This window comes from Narcine bancroftii, chromosome 6 (genome assembly GCF_036971445.1).
Source record: "Narcine bancroftii isolate sNarBan1 chromosome 6, sNarBan1.hap1, whole genome shotgun sequence".
NCBI classification, from domain to species: domain Eukaryota; kingdom Metazoa; phylum Chordata; class Chondrichthyes; order Torpediniformes; family Narcinidae; genus Narcine; species Narcine bancroftii.
This window is the reverse complement of record NC_091474.1, coordinates 235,555,214-235,574,324: the sequence shown is the minus strand read 5'-3', so window position 1 is coordinate 235,574,324 and position 19,111 is coordinate 235,555,214. Positions and strand designations below refer to the sequence as shown.

The 19,111-nt window shown below is 42.5% G+C and overlaps 1 protein-coding gene and 1 long non-coding RNA gene across 3 annotated transcripts in view; one reads left to right on the top strand and one right to left on the bottom strand.

The window, feature by feature from the left end:
• Positions 1–15,274, top strand: part of LOC138737150 (uncharacterized) — a 46,316-nt gene extending 31,042 nt beyond the window's left edge. The window contains exons 4-6 of one of the 2 annotated variants that reach the window (XR_011340781.1): positions 7,580–7,676; positions 11,356–11,420; positions 14,188–15,274. This is a non-coding gene — a long non-coding RNA (uncharacterized lncRNA). The remainder of the gene's footprint in view (positions 1–7,579; positions 7,677–11,355; positions 11,421–14,187) is intronic. The other variant, XR_011340782.1, reaches the window with a different exon arrangement.
• The window catches only part of rbks (ribokinase), a 179,687-nt gene that overhangs the window by 52,814 nt on the left and 107,762 nt on the right, over positions 1–19,111 (bottom strand). The window contains exon 6 of the mRNA XM_069887726.1: positions 18,556–18,647. Within this exon, the coding sequence (XP_069743827.1) occupies positions 18,556–18,647 (92 nt within the window). The remainder of the gene's footprint in view (positions 1–18,555; positions 18,648–19,111) is intronic.

The following is a 19,111-nucleotide window of genomic DNA, read 5'->3' as shown; positions in this document are numbered from 1 at the left end:
TTCTCATGTTCTACCAAATTCCCTCTTCTATAAATACCACCACCACAAAGTAGCACTGTGGCACAGCTGGAACTGATGCCTCAGTTTCAGCTGACTGACATGTCATAGAGGGATACAGCAGGGAAAGAGGCTCCTTTATTCACCGTCTCTGCTGACCATCAGCTGCCCCCTAATTCTAATCCTTCTCCCATCAACTCATGCTTAGATTCTACCACTCATGAAGGGCAATTTACCGCAGCCAATCAATCCATCAACCCGCATGTCTTTGGGATGTTGGGAGACAACTAGAGCACCTGAAATGCACGTGGTCACAAGGAGAATATGCAAACTCCATACAAATAGCACCTGAGGTCAGGATAAACTCAGGGTGAATCCTGAACTTCATGCTTGGGTCAGACAATGTCATACTATTTTATGCTCTGTAAAATAGCAATTTGATAAGCTGTGCCATTGTGATCTTGGGTTCTATCGATGTGGAATTTGCATGTACTCTGTGACCATGTTGGGTTCCTGCAGATGTTTTCTCCCACAATGTAAAGATGAACCAATAGATTAATTGGTCACTGAGAAAATTATTCATGAGTTTTGGGTGGCACGGTTAGCACCACACTATTATAACACCAGCTACCAGGGTTTTAATCTGGCGCTGTCTGTAAGGAATTTGTTTGTGTCTGAGTGGGTTTCCTCCTACCGTTCAAAATGTACGGGTTGGGGGGGGGAGGGAGGGTTATAGGTTAGTTGGGAACATTTGGGCAGCACAGACTCGTAGGCCGAAAGGGCTTGTTACTGTGCTGTATGTCTAAAAATAAAGACTAAAACGGATGTTGATGGACATCTAAAAGAGAATAAGTTGCAGGGCTACAGGGAAAGAACATTTTTGTTTTGGGACTGATGCAAACTACTAATCTCCTGTCACAATGATTAAAATCTCAATATGTAACATGCCAAGGATTTGAAAAGCATGACATAAAATTAAGTTATTTATTTCTCTGCTCATAGAGATGAACTATTATTTTATTGGGGAGAAAAAAAATTGAAAGTGAAACTCTAATCAATTCTTACAGCCACACAATTTTATGGGATACAGGAATTCTTTGTTTTATCAGTCACTCAGCCCATTGGATTGGAGGTCAATCCGCAAGAGCGGCAGAGAGGATTAGCGGGGTCTCCCTTCACCTTCACCCCAATCTACCAGGATCATAGTTTGACGAGGACTCCCAAAATCACTGAGGACCCCTACCACCCTGCACACAACATCTTTCAGATACTCCCAGAACCACAAGGCTAGAAACAGCTTCTTCTCATGGGCAGTGAGAATGCTGAACGACTGAATGAACTGCTCATACAAACACTCCGAGACTCAACCATTTATTAAACAATATTTATTTATTTTAATACATACAAATAGAAAAAAATGTGTGTTTTAATATATATATGTCTTGATATCTCTCTAGTTGTGCGTTTGCATGTTTTTGAACTGAGGATTAGAGAATGCCGTTTCATTGGATGGTACAAACATGAAGCATTAAAAAGTGGCCCAATCTAATTGTACAGGGAATCACAAAAGATCTATGGCTGGTTCAAAAAAGATGATGCATTTCCCCAGGTTCCTGGATAATATTCCCTGTCTCTCCCCGCCCCCCCCCCCCCCGCACCCCACCCCCCCCCCCCCCCCCCCGCCCCCACCACACCAAGGTGAAACTGCTGAAGTGATTCATTCATTGTTATGCGTGGAAATTGGCATGCACAATTCTGGTACAATTTGCTTTTATAACAATACAAGAAAGAGTGTGAAAAACAAATCATAAGGAGAAGTGTTCTGAGAACAGCATGTGAATAGTATTTAGCAAAATGGAAGTTTCATTTTGCAATTAATGTTTTCAGTTTATTTGTCACAAAATATCAGGTTTCCTTTAACAGACACATAAATTTGTGGTGTAGAGTGCACCATTGTGACCCATTGAGAATCTCCAATACATTTGTCTATTGCATTCGACCTCAACATCTGCAGATTTTCTTCTTTAACTTGCAGTGTGTAGGATAGCAATGCAAAGATTACTTTGCACCAAGCAAAGACAGCATGTTAGCGGTTCATACAGATGGAGCCTCCAACTGTAGATGTACTCTACTGAGGAGGGTAAGTAACTGTCTTTCAGCTTGTTGGTGCTCACTTTCACATTCTTCAGTCTTCTCCCCGATGAATGGAGGGAGAAGAGAGAAAGACACTCAATGCACAGCAAAGACACAAGCTGCTTGGTCCAGCCTCTCTATACTTGTTCTGCTTTCCTCATCCTAGTCTTCTTGTGACCTATTCCATTCTCCTTTCCCTCAGCTTGCCTGAGGAAAAGATTCAAGGATGTTCTCAAACTTTTCTTGAAGACATACAACATCACCACTGACTCAGGGAAACTCTAGTCCACAAGTGCTCAAGGTGGAGAAGGACTCAAGGTGAGTCAACATACAGGAGGGAGATTGAAAACTTGGCTGAATGGTGCACTAACAACAACCTTGTACTCAATGTCACCAAAACCAAGGAGCTGATTGTTGACTTTGGGAAAGCCAAAGGTTTACAATCCAGTGATCATTGGGGGATCAGAAGGGGAGAGGGTGAGCAAATGTAAGTTTTTTGGAGTCACTAGCTCAAAGAATCTTTCCTGGACCTAACACACCAATGTCATCATGAAGAAAGCACGTCAGCACCTCTACCTCTTCAGGAGCTTGTGGAGGTTTGGTATGACACCAGAAATCCTGGCAAATTTCTAGAGGTGTGGAGGAAAGTGTGCTGACCGGCTGCATCATGGTCTGGTATGGGAACACCAATAACCCTGACCGTAAAGCTGTCCAAAAGGTCATGGACCCAATCCAGGACATCACAGGCAAAACCCTCCTCAGTAGAGTACATCTACAGTTGGAGGGCAACAGCAATAATCAAAGATCCACACCACCCACCACATGCTCTATTCTCACTGCTACCATCACAAGAAAAGTAAAGGTGCCAAAAGACTCACACCACCAGGTTCAGGAACAGCTACTACCTTTCCACCATCAGAATCCTCAAAGAAAAATTTAATCAGAGACTCATTTAGGACTCTTATTTTTGCCCATTATTGATTTTCTTTGTTCTCTCTGTATTCAGTCAATTTGTTTATATTTATTATCTGTTTACAGTTCTTTTATTTGTTCATGTGTTTACGCTGTGTACAGTTTAGTTTTGCACTACTAATTAGGGGTAATTCTGCCAAGCCTGCAGGAAAAAGGAATCTCAGGGTTGTATGTGATGTCATTTATGGACGCTGACAAGAAATCTGAACATTCAGAAAGGCTTTAATCAAGGTCATGCATGCATCAGGAGTTCACGAGCTGACAGAGGCCACATAAGGAGAAGATCACCTACAAACTATCCAACTTCCCTCTTCAGCCACCATCTGCTGCTCTGTCAAAGAGTCTGTAGTTCCTACACTGGCCTCATTGGACACCACAGAATCCACAATAGGAGTCGAAGGACAACTTAAAGAATAACATACACAAAAGAATGCATAGAGCAAAAATAAAAATGACAAATATGGCAAATCTGCACTCATGATATCCAACCTGATCAATGAAATTTAAGTAAATCACAGCATGTGCAGAACAATCCGGATTCTTCAGGATTACATATGGCCTGTTTAACTGTTCAATCTGAATGAAAACCTAATCCAAACACCTGAAAGGCAATCCAAGCAGTCGAGCTCATAAATTCAAACATCCACGTTTTAACAAAGCATCTTAAATTCAAGTGCAAACATGATTTCATCACTGCCCATTTGAACTGTATAACAGGCAATTGCAAACAGGATTTCAAGGTATGCAATAAAACATAGCTGCTGAGAAAACAAAAGCTACCTTTTTTGCACAGTACACATTGAAAAACTTGCCCTGCAAGTTTATCATGACCACATCCTCATTTGGCCTTTTTAGTCATAAAAAAAGCGAATGTAAAGCCGGATATTCTCAGCCTTTACATCATTGCAACTACCTTTATAAAAATGCCAATGGTGGATGCTGGATGCGAACTCCGATCCTTCCAGGGGGTAGTCCTAGAGGTGGACCGACTCACTTCGCCTCGCTCCATAAAAGCACTGATATCATCAGCCCGTGACTCAGGGGCCACCACCAATGCTCCCATGGTGATTGGTGTTGGGTTTAGGGCTTCCTCCCGCCACCTGGAAATGTCTTCTTCCCATTCCCCCTCTGCCCCTCACTCCTTCACCGAGCTGGAAGTAGGCAGAAAAGGGTGCGGGCAGGGTATGCCTCTTTTTTTTTTAAAATGTGGGATCAATGGCTGGGAAACGCAGAGCGCTTCCAGCTGTGTGGGGGATTATGGGTAATGAAGACGGCCATTGCTCGGCATATATGTTCAACCTCATGGCGAAAGGCAGCGCTACTGCACCACTCACCCGCCTCCCTCAGCTCTGGAGGATGTTCTCCATAAAAGCAATGCTGGAGCAGCTTATAGGCTTTCTCCATAAAAGTCCGCCCTTATTTTTCCTCATTCAGCATCGCTTCATAAAAAGGGCTATAGATGCACCATTGAACACCTCCTCTGAGATGTACATCAGAAGAACCCAAAGTAATGCAGATGAATAAGGATGACACAACCGATTATTCATAATTCAACCGAGAACACATGAAAGTTTACGAACACGTAAAGATTCATTGAACTAATTCAACTTTGAATTGTATATTCCTACTCTCAGTATGTAACCTAATCTTGGCTTCCATCACTGTCATTTGAGAGTTCACCACTGGAGCAGGGGAATTACTAATCCTCCTGCACTTTTGATATACCCTGGTTTAGGTGGTTAACATTGCATGGACAAACAAAACTACTGCACATAATTGTTCTCGCTTCTCTCTCTCTCTCTCTCTTTCTCTCTCAGTAAATGGAAAGATTGTTTAAAATGACTTGGAGAGGAAAAAGCACCTTATGAAGATTTACTTCAAATAAACCTTGATTTTAAATACACTGTGTCACTGAAACCTGAAAGTTAGGAATTGGGTCCTCAGTAGTAAAGAGGGCGAAGCAGTCAGAAAAACTAGCAAATTCTTTGCTCAATTAGAATGTTAAAGTAACAGTAGGATAGAGCCTAGGTGTTAGCCGTGGCTCAGTTGGTAGTACTCACACCTCTGAGTCAGAAGTTGCAGGTTCAAAAGCTGCAAATTATTTAAAATAATTAATCTTCACAGTGAAATATGCCCCTCCAGGGCATATTGTCTAGGCCAAAATCAGATTTACAAGATAAACCCGCAGTGAAAGAATTACTTAAAGTTTATCATCCTCGAGCTCAACGCATCTCAGAGACCTCAATTCTTCTTAGGCACATTCCTATTTGTCCTGTTTCCTTGATTGGCAGGCACATTTACATTAATGATTTGGATGACAGGATGGTAAATTGGGTGGGTAAATAGGCAGATGATACAAAAATAGTGGGGGGGGGGGGTGGGTTGTGGATAGTGAGGATGGTTTTCGGGGACTGCAGAAGGATTTGGACTGCTTAGGAGAGTGGACTGAAAGGTGGCAGATGGAGTTTAATGTAGATAAGTGTGAGGTGCTTCATTTTGGGAAGAATAATCAAAACAGGACATATGCAGAGAAGAGGAGGGCGTTGAGGAATGAAGAGGAACAGAGAGATCTTGGAATAACAGTTCATTGTTCTTTGAAGATGGATTCTTATGTAGATAGGGCGGTGAAGAAGGCTTTTGGCCTTTATAAATCAAAGCATAGAATATAGGAGCTGGGAGGTGATGTTGAGACTGGTCAAGGCATTGGTGAGGCCAAGTTTGGAATATTGTGTGAAGTTCTGGTCCCCAAATTATAGGAAGGATATAACTAAGGTGGAGAGGGTGCAGAGAAGATTTATTAAAATGTTGTCTGGATTGCAGTATCTAGAATATGGAGAAAGATTGAGTAGACTGGGTTTTTATTCATTGGAGCATAGAAGGTTGAGAGGGGATTTGATAGAGGTATTTAAAATTATGAGGAGAATAGACAGAGTAGATGTGAATAGGCTACTCCCCTTGAGGGTAGGAGAGATTGGAACGAGGAGTCATAAGGGTTAGGGGGCAAAACTTTAGAAGTAACATAAGAGGAAGCTTCTTCATTCAGAGAGGGGTGGCTGAGTGGAATGGCCTTCCGGAAGAGGGAGTTGCAGCAGGGTCAATTCTATAATTTAAGAGGAGATTGGATTACATGGATGTGAGGGGGTTGGAGGGTTATGGGCAGAGAGCAGGTAGGTGGAACTAGTGAAGTTTCACTTAAATCGGTGTGGACTAGAGGGGCCGATATGGCCCGTTTCCGTACTGTATATTGTTATCTGGTTTTCAGTCATATAGGCCTCAAGTTTTCCAATTACATAGATTAAATCGCTCTGCTTTCTTTTTGCATTAAAGATGCTTTCTAAAATCCCTTGTTTTTTAGTTTTTAGTTCTAATAGGGTTAAAATCAAATCTTCTTCGATAACAGTTTGAGAAGCACAAACTTTCTAAAAGTCTCTTCTCAAATGCAAGTTCTTCCTGATCTTTGTTAATCAGTGGCTCTCTTCCTGGATAAAACCAATAAGCTGGAAACCAGTCTCAAATCTCCAGCAACTTCTTTTACACTGGCAAAAGATGATGCCCTTGCACTGTCTTTTATAACTGTTATCTTTTCTCTATTCCCTGCACTATGTTCTTGTACTTTTCTTCACGTACTGCGCTACGAGACCACTGTTCTACTTCCTACACAGTTGTCTTATTTATTTGTCTATTTATTTATTTGTTATTGTTGCACTACCTGATGTACAAGTTGGAATAGCATGTAATTGAAACTTCTAACTGTATTTTGTAACAATCTAAACCAATCTCTGAGCCTTTTCTGCCATTTGCAGGTTTCTCCTGCAAAGGCCTGCAAGGATTGCAAACACACGCTGGATCGGAGTATAACTGCATATGTAGTTACTTGATCTATTTAATAACAGCATTACCTCACTGACTGGGAGATTAAGAAACATAGATTCGATAACTGAAATAAGCTTTTCCTTTTCTCTGAATTAAGAAGGCATTTTTCCCCTCTTCCTCTACTGCACACTTCAATATTCTTCCCAGGTTTCAGCACGTGATAAGAAACTCTACAATGCAGGAAGTGAGGCCCCTTTCATCAGAATAGGGCTGAAACAAGGAAGTCAAAAAACATGCACAGGGAAAAAGATAAAAGATATCTGAAAAATTAGCATTCACTTTGGAATTGACTGCATCACAATATCGTACCGCGCAGGAAGAAGTCACAGGAGGAGGCACATCACATCCAAAGTTCTCTGAACAGCCTTCCAAATTAGTCCCACTCTCTTAACATATTCCATCATGGTCTTGCAAAAACTTTCTTTTTGCATTAATATTCAATCATCTTAGAAGAGCCCAAATCTGCCTCCACCCCCCCCCCCCCCACCCCTTTGATGAGGTGCATTCTAGAAGACAATAAACCGGGAACATTTTTAAAAAAGATATTACTTATGTAATTTCCGAGGTGCTGTCTGATATGTGTATTTTCTGTTTTTTTTTCCAGAGAACTTTTACCACTGCAAAGAAACAAATTGACCATTTTTAAAATAGCAGAAAAATATAAGCAACTGATGACAGGGATGTGATGAATGACAGCTCAGGTATGGATTTTAGCTTGAGAGCGAGAGGACTTTGCACTGGGCAAGAGGTGGGATTAATGATAAATATGTATAAACAATTAGGGTTGAAAAACACAACCCATGTCCATTTTCAAAATAAAAATATTTGGGAATAATATTTTAATACTTTAAAGAGGTTAATCAGCTTATTAAAACTGACTAATTGGAGTTTTAAAATTTAATTTAAACCTCATTTTATTAAATTTTGAGATACAGCATGGTAACAGGCCCTTCCAGCTTATGAGCCCCAGTTGTCCAAATACAGCAATTAATCGACAAACACTGTAGGTTTTGGAGAATGGAAGGAAACCAGAGTATCTGGAGCAAATCCATGGTGACAAGGAGAGATCGTACAAACTCCTGACAGATAGCATTGGATATCTGAACCTGGGTCACTGCACTCTAATAGAATGGTGATAATCGTTAAGCTAATGACACCACCCATGGTTACTTGAACTCTCCAGATTTTGCTGCTTAAATCCGATGAGAGATTACAGGAGGACTAGATAGTGGTTCGCACCTAACAACTTTGCAGAGCAAATAATGTTTGAATATTGTCACGTACACAAATACAATTAAAGATTTAGTTTTGCGTACTATCAAAATGTCAACCCCAACATAGTGCAAAAAGAGATAGTGTTATCGTGAAAGTGCAGGATATAGTGTAAAAGAGAAAAGTACAGTTATCTTATATTAACAGGAGGACCATTCAGGAGTCCGATAACTGCGCTTGAATCTGGAGCAGTGTGTTTTCAAATGAATGAATCTTCTGTTGAAAGGAAGGGGAGGGGGATGTGAAAGAGTGTGACTGAGATGCGATATGACCTTTAAAAGGTTGTCTGCTTTCCCAAGGTAGTGGGAAGTCTAGATGGAGGCAATAAAGTGGAGGCTTGTTCATGTGATGGCATGACTAGTATTCACAACTCTCTGCAGCTTCTTGCAAAGTTGGGCAGAGCATTTTCCACACCAGACAGAATACTTTTCAGGGTGCATGTGTACAAATTGGCAATGGATCCTGTGATCATACCAGATTTCCTCGGACTTCCGAGGAAGTAGAGGCACTGGTGTGTTGTCCTTGGCCTTTGCATCAAAATAGTTAGACGAGGAATATCACAGCTCTCATGAGGAGCTTTCCCATTGGAATTGCATTTCTTCAGTAAACTTTGGAAGATGGTTTGAAAAGGCAATCTTGTTGTTTAGGACTTATATTAATTGGATCAGTCCCTTTGCTTATGACAGTTAACAGGTCTTCGTTAGATCTTGACGATGAGAGCCATTCATAAAGCAATCAGTGATGCCCAAAGTGGTCTGGGAAAACACAGCTTGCTCAAGATCAAGAGCAGTTCTTTCTCTGTGCCCGGTTTTATTTTCTCACTTTTGTAAGTTTCTTTGTGCTGCAAACACATGTGTTTTAAGTGCTTAGATCCATAGTCTGATAACTGAGATCCTCTTTGATTTGATGAAGGGCTCAAGCCCAAGATATTGGTTATGCATTCAGTATATATCCTTATCTTTGCTTATATAAAGTACACTCTTTGACCTGATGAATTTCTCCTGCGTTTTGATTTTACTCCTCTTTGATCTTCTTAGGGTTTGGAGTGTTTGAGGGTTGCTGTATCTACTGCTTCATCTCAAATTGTGCAAGGAATACTTGCCAAATTGTGACAATGAGCTGCACATGTGTGATTCACAATGAGTACAGGCAGGTGGAGAGATGGGAGCAGAGTGAGGGTCAGAAGGGGAAGGACTTTGATCAATGTACCCTGCAAGATGAAATGTCGTTGACTTGAGTCATTCTCTCAGTTTACCTCTCCATACATGATGTCTGTCCTTCTGTGCAATTCCTGTATTTTCCAACATACACAGTATTTTAAACAATGACTTTGACTCGAAACTTTGACCATTCTGCTGAGTTCCTTCAGGACAGTGAGTATAGCTCCAAATTCCAGCATCCGCAGTCTCCCATGTGTCTCTGATGCATGGTATTTAAATAAAAAATTTAGTACTGAAAGCCCTTTTAGATTCCAAAAGGTTAAGATAAACATTAGAGTTAAGAAAAATATCTTGGTACTTCCTCTGTAGAAATCAACTACGTTAGTCGACCGGGGATAAAACCAGATGGCTTTTTTCGAACCCACAACATATTCAATACATGAAATCATATCTTCATCATCTGACCATAAGCAAATCTCAACAGATATAACAAAACTCAAATCAATGAGTCAGTAACAATATGGCAAGTTTTTTTTCAGTTATGTACTGAGTATGTGTATGATTCAAAATTAAAATAGTTCACAATCTCCTACATCAGTAGCTTTCAAACTTTTTCCTTCCATTCACACCATCTACAAATTTGCTGACGATACCACGATAGTGGGTTATTTAAAGGGGATAAGTCAGCACACAGGATGGAGACTGAAAATTTGGCTGAATGGAGCACCAACAACAACCTCTCACTCAGTGTCACCAAAACTAAGGAACTGATTGTTGACTTTAGGAAAGTCAGAGGTATACAATTCAATGATCATTGGGGGATCAGAGCTGGAGAGGGTGAAAAAATTTAGGTTCTTGGGAGTCACTATCTCGGAAGATATTTCCTGGATCGAACACACCAATGGCACCATGAAGAAAGCATGTCAATACCTCTACTTCCTCAGGAGTTTGTGGAGGTTTGGTATGACATCAGAAACCTTGGCAAATTTCGACAGAGATGTGGTGGAAAGTGTGCTGACTGGTTGCATCATGGGAACACCAATACCCCTGAGTGTAAAGCTCTTCAAAAGGTGATGGACCCAGTCCAGAACATCACAGGCAAAACCCTCCCCACTATTGAGTACATCTAGAGGGAATAATGCCGTTGGAGGGCAGCAGCAATCATCAAAGACCCACAACGCCCAGAAAATGTTCTATTCTCACTGCAGCCATCAGGAAAGAGGTATAGGTGCCACAAGACTCACATCTCCAGGTTCAGGAACAGCTGCTATCCCTCAACCATCAGACTCCTCAATGACAAATTTAATCAGGGACTCATTTAAGGACTCTTGCTTGTGCACTTTATTGATTTTATTTTGTTCTCTCTGTATTGCACAGTTTGTTTATATTCATTATCTGTTTACAGTTTTTAAAATTTGTTTTCGTGTTTACGCTGTGTAGCTTATTTTGATAATTGTGCCATGCCAGCATAAAAAAGGAATCTCAGGGTTGTATGTGATGTATGTACTCTGACAATAAACCTGAAAGAACATACCACTTTAAGAAATCCCTATCCCATAAGTGCTCTGTGATTAGTAAGGGATTACTTAGGGTGGTATGTGGGAGGTATGTGAGTAGAAAGTTTGATGACCACTGTTTTAATCTGGAACTCTCTTAAAAGAATTGTGAAAGAACTTTCAAAATGTGGGATGAAGCAGTTAAAGACGGTGGCTCATTGATTATTTATGGACACATTGAGGCGGCTACTACGGTAGAGCTACTGAGAAAAAAGCAATTACACACTAGGCTAGTCAACCAAAGACTGGTTTAGTGAAGCTTTACAAGCGGCTTTTATTTCTTGCCTGTCCCGGGCTCCACGGGACAGGGTGGGACCTTGTTAAGGGACAGCCGCTGGTCCACGGGACCAACAGGTTTAAATTGAGACTTGTTAACGTCCCGTGCCTTTCAGCAGGGGACCCAGCTGATCAACAGGCCGTCCCTCGGAACTCAGTACGGCTAGCACGCCAGCCCTAGGTAAGTCCGTGCACTGCATTGTCGGTGGTGGTTCGCATTACCCCACTGAGCGCCTGCTCGGCCCACTACACAGCCGCTACATCACCCCCCCCAAATCGTCATCGTAAATTACATATTACATACAAAAATTACATACATGCAAGTCTTAGGCGGACACCCACGTCGTCTGGGATGAGGGCACTGAATGGGTGTAGTAGGGTGTGTATGGGCAGGCTTAAGTTTGTCTATGCTGAATAGTTGTGAATGTTCCCCAATGTCCAAGGTATACACGACTCCGTCTCTCTTAATGTTGCGGAATGGTCCTTCGTATGGTTTTTGTAACAGTGCCCCTGGGACCTGTCTATGAACAAATACAAAGTCAGCGTTCAGGAGCGATGGGGGCACTTGTTGTTTAGGGTTGCCGTGCCAGTTAGTAGAAGTCGGCTTGCTGTTAGCAATACCTCTGTGGAGTTGTTGAAGGACATCCAGGTCAGAGTTGGCTGCGAAATGAACATCTCCTGGAACTGTAAGGGCCGCACCATACACCAACACTACAGATGATGCAGACAAGTCTTCTTTTGGAGCCACGCGTACCCCCAGCAGAACCCAGTTGGGGCCAGTGAGTCGGGGCCTTAAGCGCAGATTAAAGCTGTTGGTGGAAACGCTCCACCAGGATATTGGACTGCGGATGGTATGCTGTGGTGTGGTGCAGCTGTGTATCACAAAAACGTGCAAGGGTAGAGACCATAATGCCAAAGTGAACTGTGGCCCGCGGTCTGAAGTTATGTGCATAGGCACACCGAATCTAGCGATCCAATTCAGGATGAATGCTCTACCACATGTTTCAGTATTACTGGCTGGTGATGGGATGGCCTCTGGCCAGCGTGTGAAGTGGTCTACCACTGTTAGAATATATTTCATACCCTGTGACACTGGTAATGGTCCAATTAGGTCCACCTGTACGTGCTCAAACCTCCTGCGTACTGTCGGGAAAGGCTAGAGGGGTGCCTTGGTGTGGTGCTGAATCTTTGAAGACTGGCAGGAGATGCTCGTTCGTGCCCATTGAGCAATATCTTTCTTCAGTCCATGACATATGTACTTATTTGACATGATCTTGACTGATGTCCTGATGGATGGATGTGACAAACTGTGAATGTCGTCAAAAAGACGTCACCTCCATGACAATGGGACCAATGGTCTAGGATAGCCTAATGATACGTCACAAAGGAGTTTTGGTCCATTGTGCTGCTGTGCCACCTCCTGAATGTCCAGTCCAGTAATGGCTGTACTGTACACCTGTATATCAGGATCCATGGCCTACGTTGCAGCCAGTTCAGTAATGTTGATTCCATCTTGAATATTGTACACACTTGGTCTGGACAGCATATCCACAACTAGATTGTCTTTTCCTGAAATGTGGCGTACATCCGTAGTGAATTCTGAAATGTAGGACAAATGGCATTGCAGTCTTGCCGACCATGGATCTGTCATTTTACTAAAGGCAAAAATGAGTGGTTTATGATCTGTAAATGCAGTGAAATGTCGACCTTCCAAGATATAACGGAAGTGCCGTGTGGCTAGATATAATGCCAACAGTTCCCGATCAAAGGTGCTATATTTTACTTCTGCTGTTCTTAAATGGCGATTGACGAAGGCAAGGGGTCGATAATGGGCATTGATGCACTGCACCCACAGCTGTACCTGAGGCGTCGGTGCTAAGTGTCAAAGTAGCTTCAGGGTTGGGATGTGCAAGCATTGCTGCTTTGGCCGATGCTTCTTTGGTGGACATAAGCGCTACCTCTGCCTCCGAGGTCCAGATAACGTTCAGTAACGGGGTACTGAACTTTAAGATCAGCCATGATCTCGTTGAATGGCGGAGCAGGCTCGAAGGGTCGAATGACCAACTCCTGCTCCTATCTTCTATGTTTCTATGTTCTTGTGTTTGGTGGAGACAACGTTAAACAGCCACTACAACTTAATGTTTGTTTAGCAATAACCATTGCCATTAAAGAATAAAGAACGATACATGCATTTTTTCTGAATGTTTACACAATAGTTCACCATTATTTGGAAACATAAAAATATGACAACTTCCAAATTTATGAAAACATAATTTTTTAACTTACACAAATTCCAATGGTATGTGAAACACACAGGTACACTGATGGACCTGTGCATTTCACATTCCCATCCCACCTCCTTACACAATCTTTTACTGAGCAAAAAGCCCAAACTGCAATGCCCATTAGATATGGTCTGGTATGCAAATATTTGCTTCATTGGTCATGGTAGCTCTTGGGAGAGGTGGATCAGTAGACATTTGTGGCGGGGATGGGGTGGGTTGGGGGGGGGAGAGTTGATCAGAAATCACAGATGTGATTGTCTGGAGATGTATTCATGCTGGGTGAGAACCTTAGGTTTGGGGTGGATAGTGAAGGGGTAGTGAATGCACAATGGCTAGCTGTACAAGGAGATAGGAGCAAATTAAAGTCTTACAACAGATGTAATCATCTGATGCGTACAACATCATCGACCAAATAAGGCTGGTCCCAAGATAAATAGAAGCAGATATCAATCATAAGTTAAGGCCTGTTTTGAAATAAGCAAACTGTGCCACTTGACAATGGCCTGCCTGAGTGATAGCATGTGAGCGTTAATCACCAATAGTAATGGAAAATAAAGCAAATTATGGTAATGTATTATGAATGTGGTTATGTTCTTGATTAAATTCCTTTGTGTAATTCTATGCTTTGTATATGCACGTTTGAATATGCATAATTCCTACCAGGAAGGACATCTACAACACTTGATGCAGGTGAAAGGCAATAAACATTGTGAAGGACTCCACACCCCCCTCACATAAACTGGTCTGCCTTCTGCCAGTACTCGACATCCAGATTGGGCAACAGTTTTACCCCCAAGCCATCAGGCTCCTGAATTTCCAGAACATATGTGGATAATGTAATATGAACTTTTACTGTATACATCTTAATATTTTAACGTGTTTAACTTCTAACCTATTTATGTAAATATGCTCTGTGGTCCTGGAGAAACATCTCATCTTTACCATGCGAGCATGGATATGACTTGACTATCTTGCACACATGTAAAATAGACATATGAAATTAATAAAACATTTCACTCCTCAATCTACCAATAAATACACTTTTGTGTGGATCATAATTAACCTTTGTGTTAACAGTAGATAGGTTTTAACTGAACAAATGATAAACAGTAACATCACACTGTTCATGTCAACAATTTATTCAGATTCTAAGAAAGGCTAATTCAACACAATTCTGCAATGGCCAGAAACTAGTCACATTATTAGGGTACACCAACAACTAAAATAGAGGGGTATGGATGTATGCTAGGGAAAAATTAGATTGTAGTGGATTAGGTTTACACAGGTGGGCACAATATTGTGGGCTCAAGGGTCTGTATTGTGCTGTAATGTTCCATGTTCCAGAAGAGTGTGTTGAGTATTAAAAACAATTAAAGGCATGTTTTATCTATGGGTAGTTACTTCATAACAATTTATTTTTGGCAAACTGATTCATATCATTTAGAGCAAAGAGGAAATGACCTGGGATTCTGCAAACAGAGGCCTAACTCAAACGCATGTAGAAGCAGTGAATGCTATAACATTTACATTTGGTATCCAATAAATGACACAGCCCAGGAACAAAATACATCCTTTATTGCTACACATCACATATATGTGAAGGTGCAACAGGCCATGCATTCTCCCATATCTCAGCATGCAGAAATACATCCTATTTGTCAGTGATATGCTGTCGGCAAGGATTATGAAATGTTACAATAAATGGTCACCAAAGTATGAAAGAATAATTTAATAAATATTAATGTTTATCAGTCAGAGCAGTGTGTTTCTGAATTATAAAAAATGCTTGTGTGGAAAGAAACATATGAATAAAACAGAAGCAATTAAAAAGCAGTGAATTAATCATTCCTTCTGGATCTACCTGTCATCCAATGTAATAACCTGCAGCTAAAAATGTTGGAAAACATGAAAAAATAGTCTTTAATTAGCTTATCCAATCTGGAAAAGCCTGAGCAGTGATGTAAATAAGACTTTAGTCTCCATCAACGTATGCGAGAGGAGCTACTAGTGCTGGCACCATCTCCAAAGGCACTGACATCAAGCTATTTGCATCACTTAAAAGAGTCTTCACAAGTCTGTGATTTGGACTTCTCCAACTCAATCTGACATCAGTGAAGAACTCATTTTTCAATAGGTGTTTTTATGGAACGACGCGGCATTGAAGCCAGCTCTATTTGGGGAGGGGGGGGGCTGGGACAAAAGGCAGACTTACCTTATTATGAAGAAGGCCTATAAGGCTGTTACAGCGTTGCTTTCATAAAGAGTGACAATAGGAGTCATCCTCCAGAGCTGAAGGAGGCGGAGCGAGTGGTGCAGTAGCTCTGTCCATCGCCATGAGGTCAAACATACATGCTGAGCAATGGCTGAATTCGCTATCCATAATCCCCCATGCAGCTGGAACCACTCTGGGAAGCTGCTTGGGGGAATTATGGATAATGAAGACGGCCATTGATCCTTCTTCCATCTCTTCTGCCCAGCACTACTCCTCCAGCATGCTGAGCGCAGCTCTTTGCTCCCCAGCTCTGCTTCTCTGTGTCTACTCCTCAGCATCCGTCCTCCTTCCTCTCGGCCCGTAGACCTCAGCACCCGGGTCCCTTTGCTCTCTGGCCCTGGTGGCTCTGTCTCTCCTAGCTCCCATTGGGTCTCCACGCACTTCCGGCCAGAGTCCCTCCACTCCCCCTCCAATTGCATGTCCATTCCCGCTCTCTCTGGCTCCTCGCTGCCCTCCTGCTCAGCGGCCTTGATGAAGGAGCGAGGGGTGGAGGGGGAACGGGAAGAGGGCATTTCCGGATGGCAGGAGGGAGCCCTAACTCTAGCACCAATCACCATGGGAGCCCTGATGGTGGCTCCTGGGTCGCGGGCTGATGGCATTATCGTGAGATCATCAGCCCGCCCCGAAGCAGCCATCTTCAGCGGCATTGCCTTTATGCAGCAGGTGGAATGACTCATTTCACCTGTGAGACTTACCCCCTGGAAGGACCAAAGTCCGCACCAGCATCTGCCATCGGCATTTTTATAAAGGTAGTTGAGTTGATGTAAAGGCGGAGAATATCCGCCTTTACATCCGCTTTATTTCCTCACTACCGATGGAGATGTGGGGGAGCTGGTAGTCATGGTGGGGAGCTGGCTGATGGAGGACCTCCATCAGCCAGCTCCCCACCATGACTACCAGCTCCCCCACATCTCCATCGGGCACACAAACCTCAAAACGGTCAACCAGTTTACCTATCTCGGCTGCACCATTTCATCAGATGCAAGGATCGACAATGAGATAGACAACAGACTCGCCAAGGCAAATAGCGCCTTTGGAAGACTACACAAAAGAGTCTGGAAAAACAACCAACTGAAAAACCTCACAAAGATAAGCGTATACAGAGCCGTTGTCATACCCACACTCCTGTTCGGCTCCGAATCATGGGTCCTCTACCAGCATCACCTACGGCTCCTAGAACGCTTCCACCAGCGTTGTCTCCGCTCCATCCTCAACATCCATTGGAGCGCTTTCATCCCTAACGTCGAAGTACTCGAGATGGCAGAGGTCGACAGCATCGAGTCCACGCTGCTGAAGATCCAGCTGCGCTGGGTGGGTCACGTCTCCAGAACGGAGGACCATCGCCTTCCCAAGATCGTGTTATATGGCGAGCTCTCCACTGGCCACCGTGACAGAGGTGCACCAAAGAAAAGGTACAAGGACTGCCTAAAGAAATCTCTTGGTGCCTGCCACATTGACCACCGCCAGTGGGCTGATATCGCCTCAAACCGTGCATCTTGGCGCCTCACAGTTTGGCGGGCAGCAACCTCCTTTGAAGAAGACCGCAGAGCCCACCTCACTGACAAAAGGCAAATGAGGAAAAACCCAACACCCAACCCCAACCAACCAATTTTCCCCTGCAGCCGCTGCAACCGTGTCTGCCTGTCGCGTATCGGACTTGTCAGCCACAAACGAGCCTGCAGCTGACGTGGACTTTTACCCCCTCCATAAATCTTCGTCCGCGAAGCCAAGAAATTTCCTCACTATTAAAAGGCCTAATTTACAAATAGAATCCTTCAGAAATAGACTTCAGGAGTTTAACAGCAGATTAATGCATCACTGGGATTCCCAAGATAAAAGGCCTCATATTTTGCAGCAAAATCATGTTCAGACAGAGTTACACTGCTAAACTGGAATTTTTGTGTCTGCTTTGCACTTGAATGACAAATGCAATAGACATTTTCAGAGTTTCACAGCAAGGAAACGGGCCTTTCAGCCCAACTTGCCCATGCTAACCAGCCTGTCCATTCAAACTAGCCTCAGTTGCCCACACTCAGCCCATATGCCTTCAAAGCCTTTTCAACTTTACAATTGTACACACATCTCCAACTTCTTTTGGCAGCTCGTTCCATATACCTACAACTATCTGTGTGAACAAAGTTGCCCCTTATCCCTTTTAAATCTTTTCCCTCTTACTTGTAAACTCACTCCCTCTTGTTTTCAATTCCCCTACCCTTCGAAAAGATGGTGGCCATTCACTGTATCTATCCCTGTCAAGATTTCATATACCTCTATTAGGTCACCTATCTGCCTCCTTTAAAGGGTCCAGGCCTATCTAGCCTCTTGTAACTTAATCCCTCCAGTCCCAGTAACAGTCTAATGAATCTTTTCTGCAGCCTTTCCAGCTTAATGACATCCTTCCTGTAGTTGGATGATGAGAACGGTGAACAAAACTCCAAATGTGGACAAAATAACATCTCATACATCTGTATCTGAAGAAAATTCTGGAAAAAAAACCTAATGGCAAAATACTGAAGGACTGCTGCACAGTCAGAGGTACCATCTTCCAGAAACAACCAGTGCCAAGCCTGCTCCCTTGGGTGCTTGGAAAGGAAACTGCAGCAGTAACTTATAAACACCAGTTGCATGGACAGTGAGAGCAAGTGCAAATATGCACAAGCTCAAAGTGAGAATACTTTTGAATTCAGATCTCAGCGCAAAATAAAAATAGTTAACTCACTGTATCATCAATAATAAAATAAGATACAATACTACTGTACCTCAGTCTCATTGCAACAGAAGACATCTGTGTTTTTGTAGAAATCGAGATCAAGGTCACCAATAGCTGGAGCAGGATTGAAGATGGTCTTCACTGAAAGATTTGTTTAATAAAAGGAAATGGGGATTAGGAGTTAATAAATATTCAGAGAATAACATTTAGGTTAGGATTATATAAGAAAACTACTCCATGGATGAGCATGGACAAAATAATAAACCACAAGTGAAATGCTCCAATTGTTTACTGTCATTGCAATGCCAACATGATACATCAGAAAGTTTAAATCATTTAGCTGTAGGAAAGGGAAGAGCAGGGCGTCTTTTTAATAAAAATGGGGAGGAATATTCTTCTCTAAATTTGATTTTATTGATAAATATGTAGAAAGGATGAGGTGCACAGTGGGAATCCAGATAGTGTTACTATTTCATAGGTCCAGCAAGCCCCCCACCATTCAATTCTGAACTCAACTGCTGTCTGAGAGGAGTTTACATATTCTCCTTGTGTTTCCAGGTGAATCCACTGATAATCACCTTAATTGATGAGTGCCCTGGTGAAAA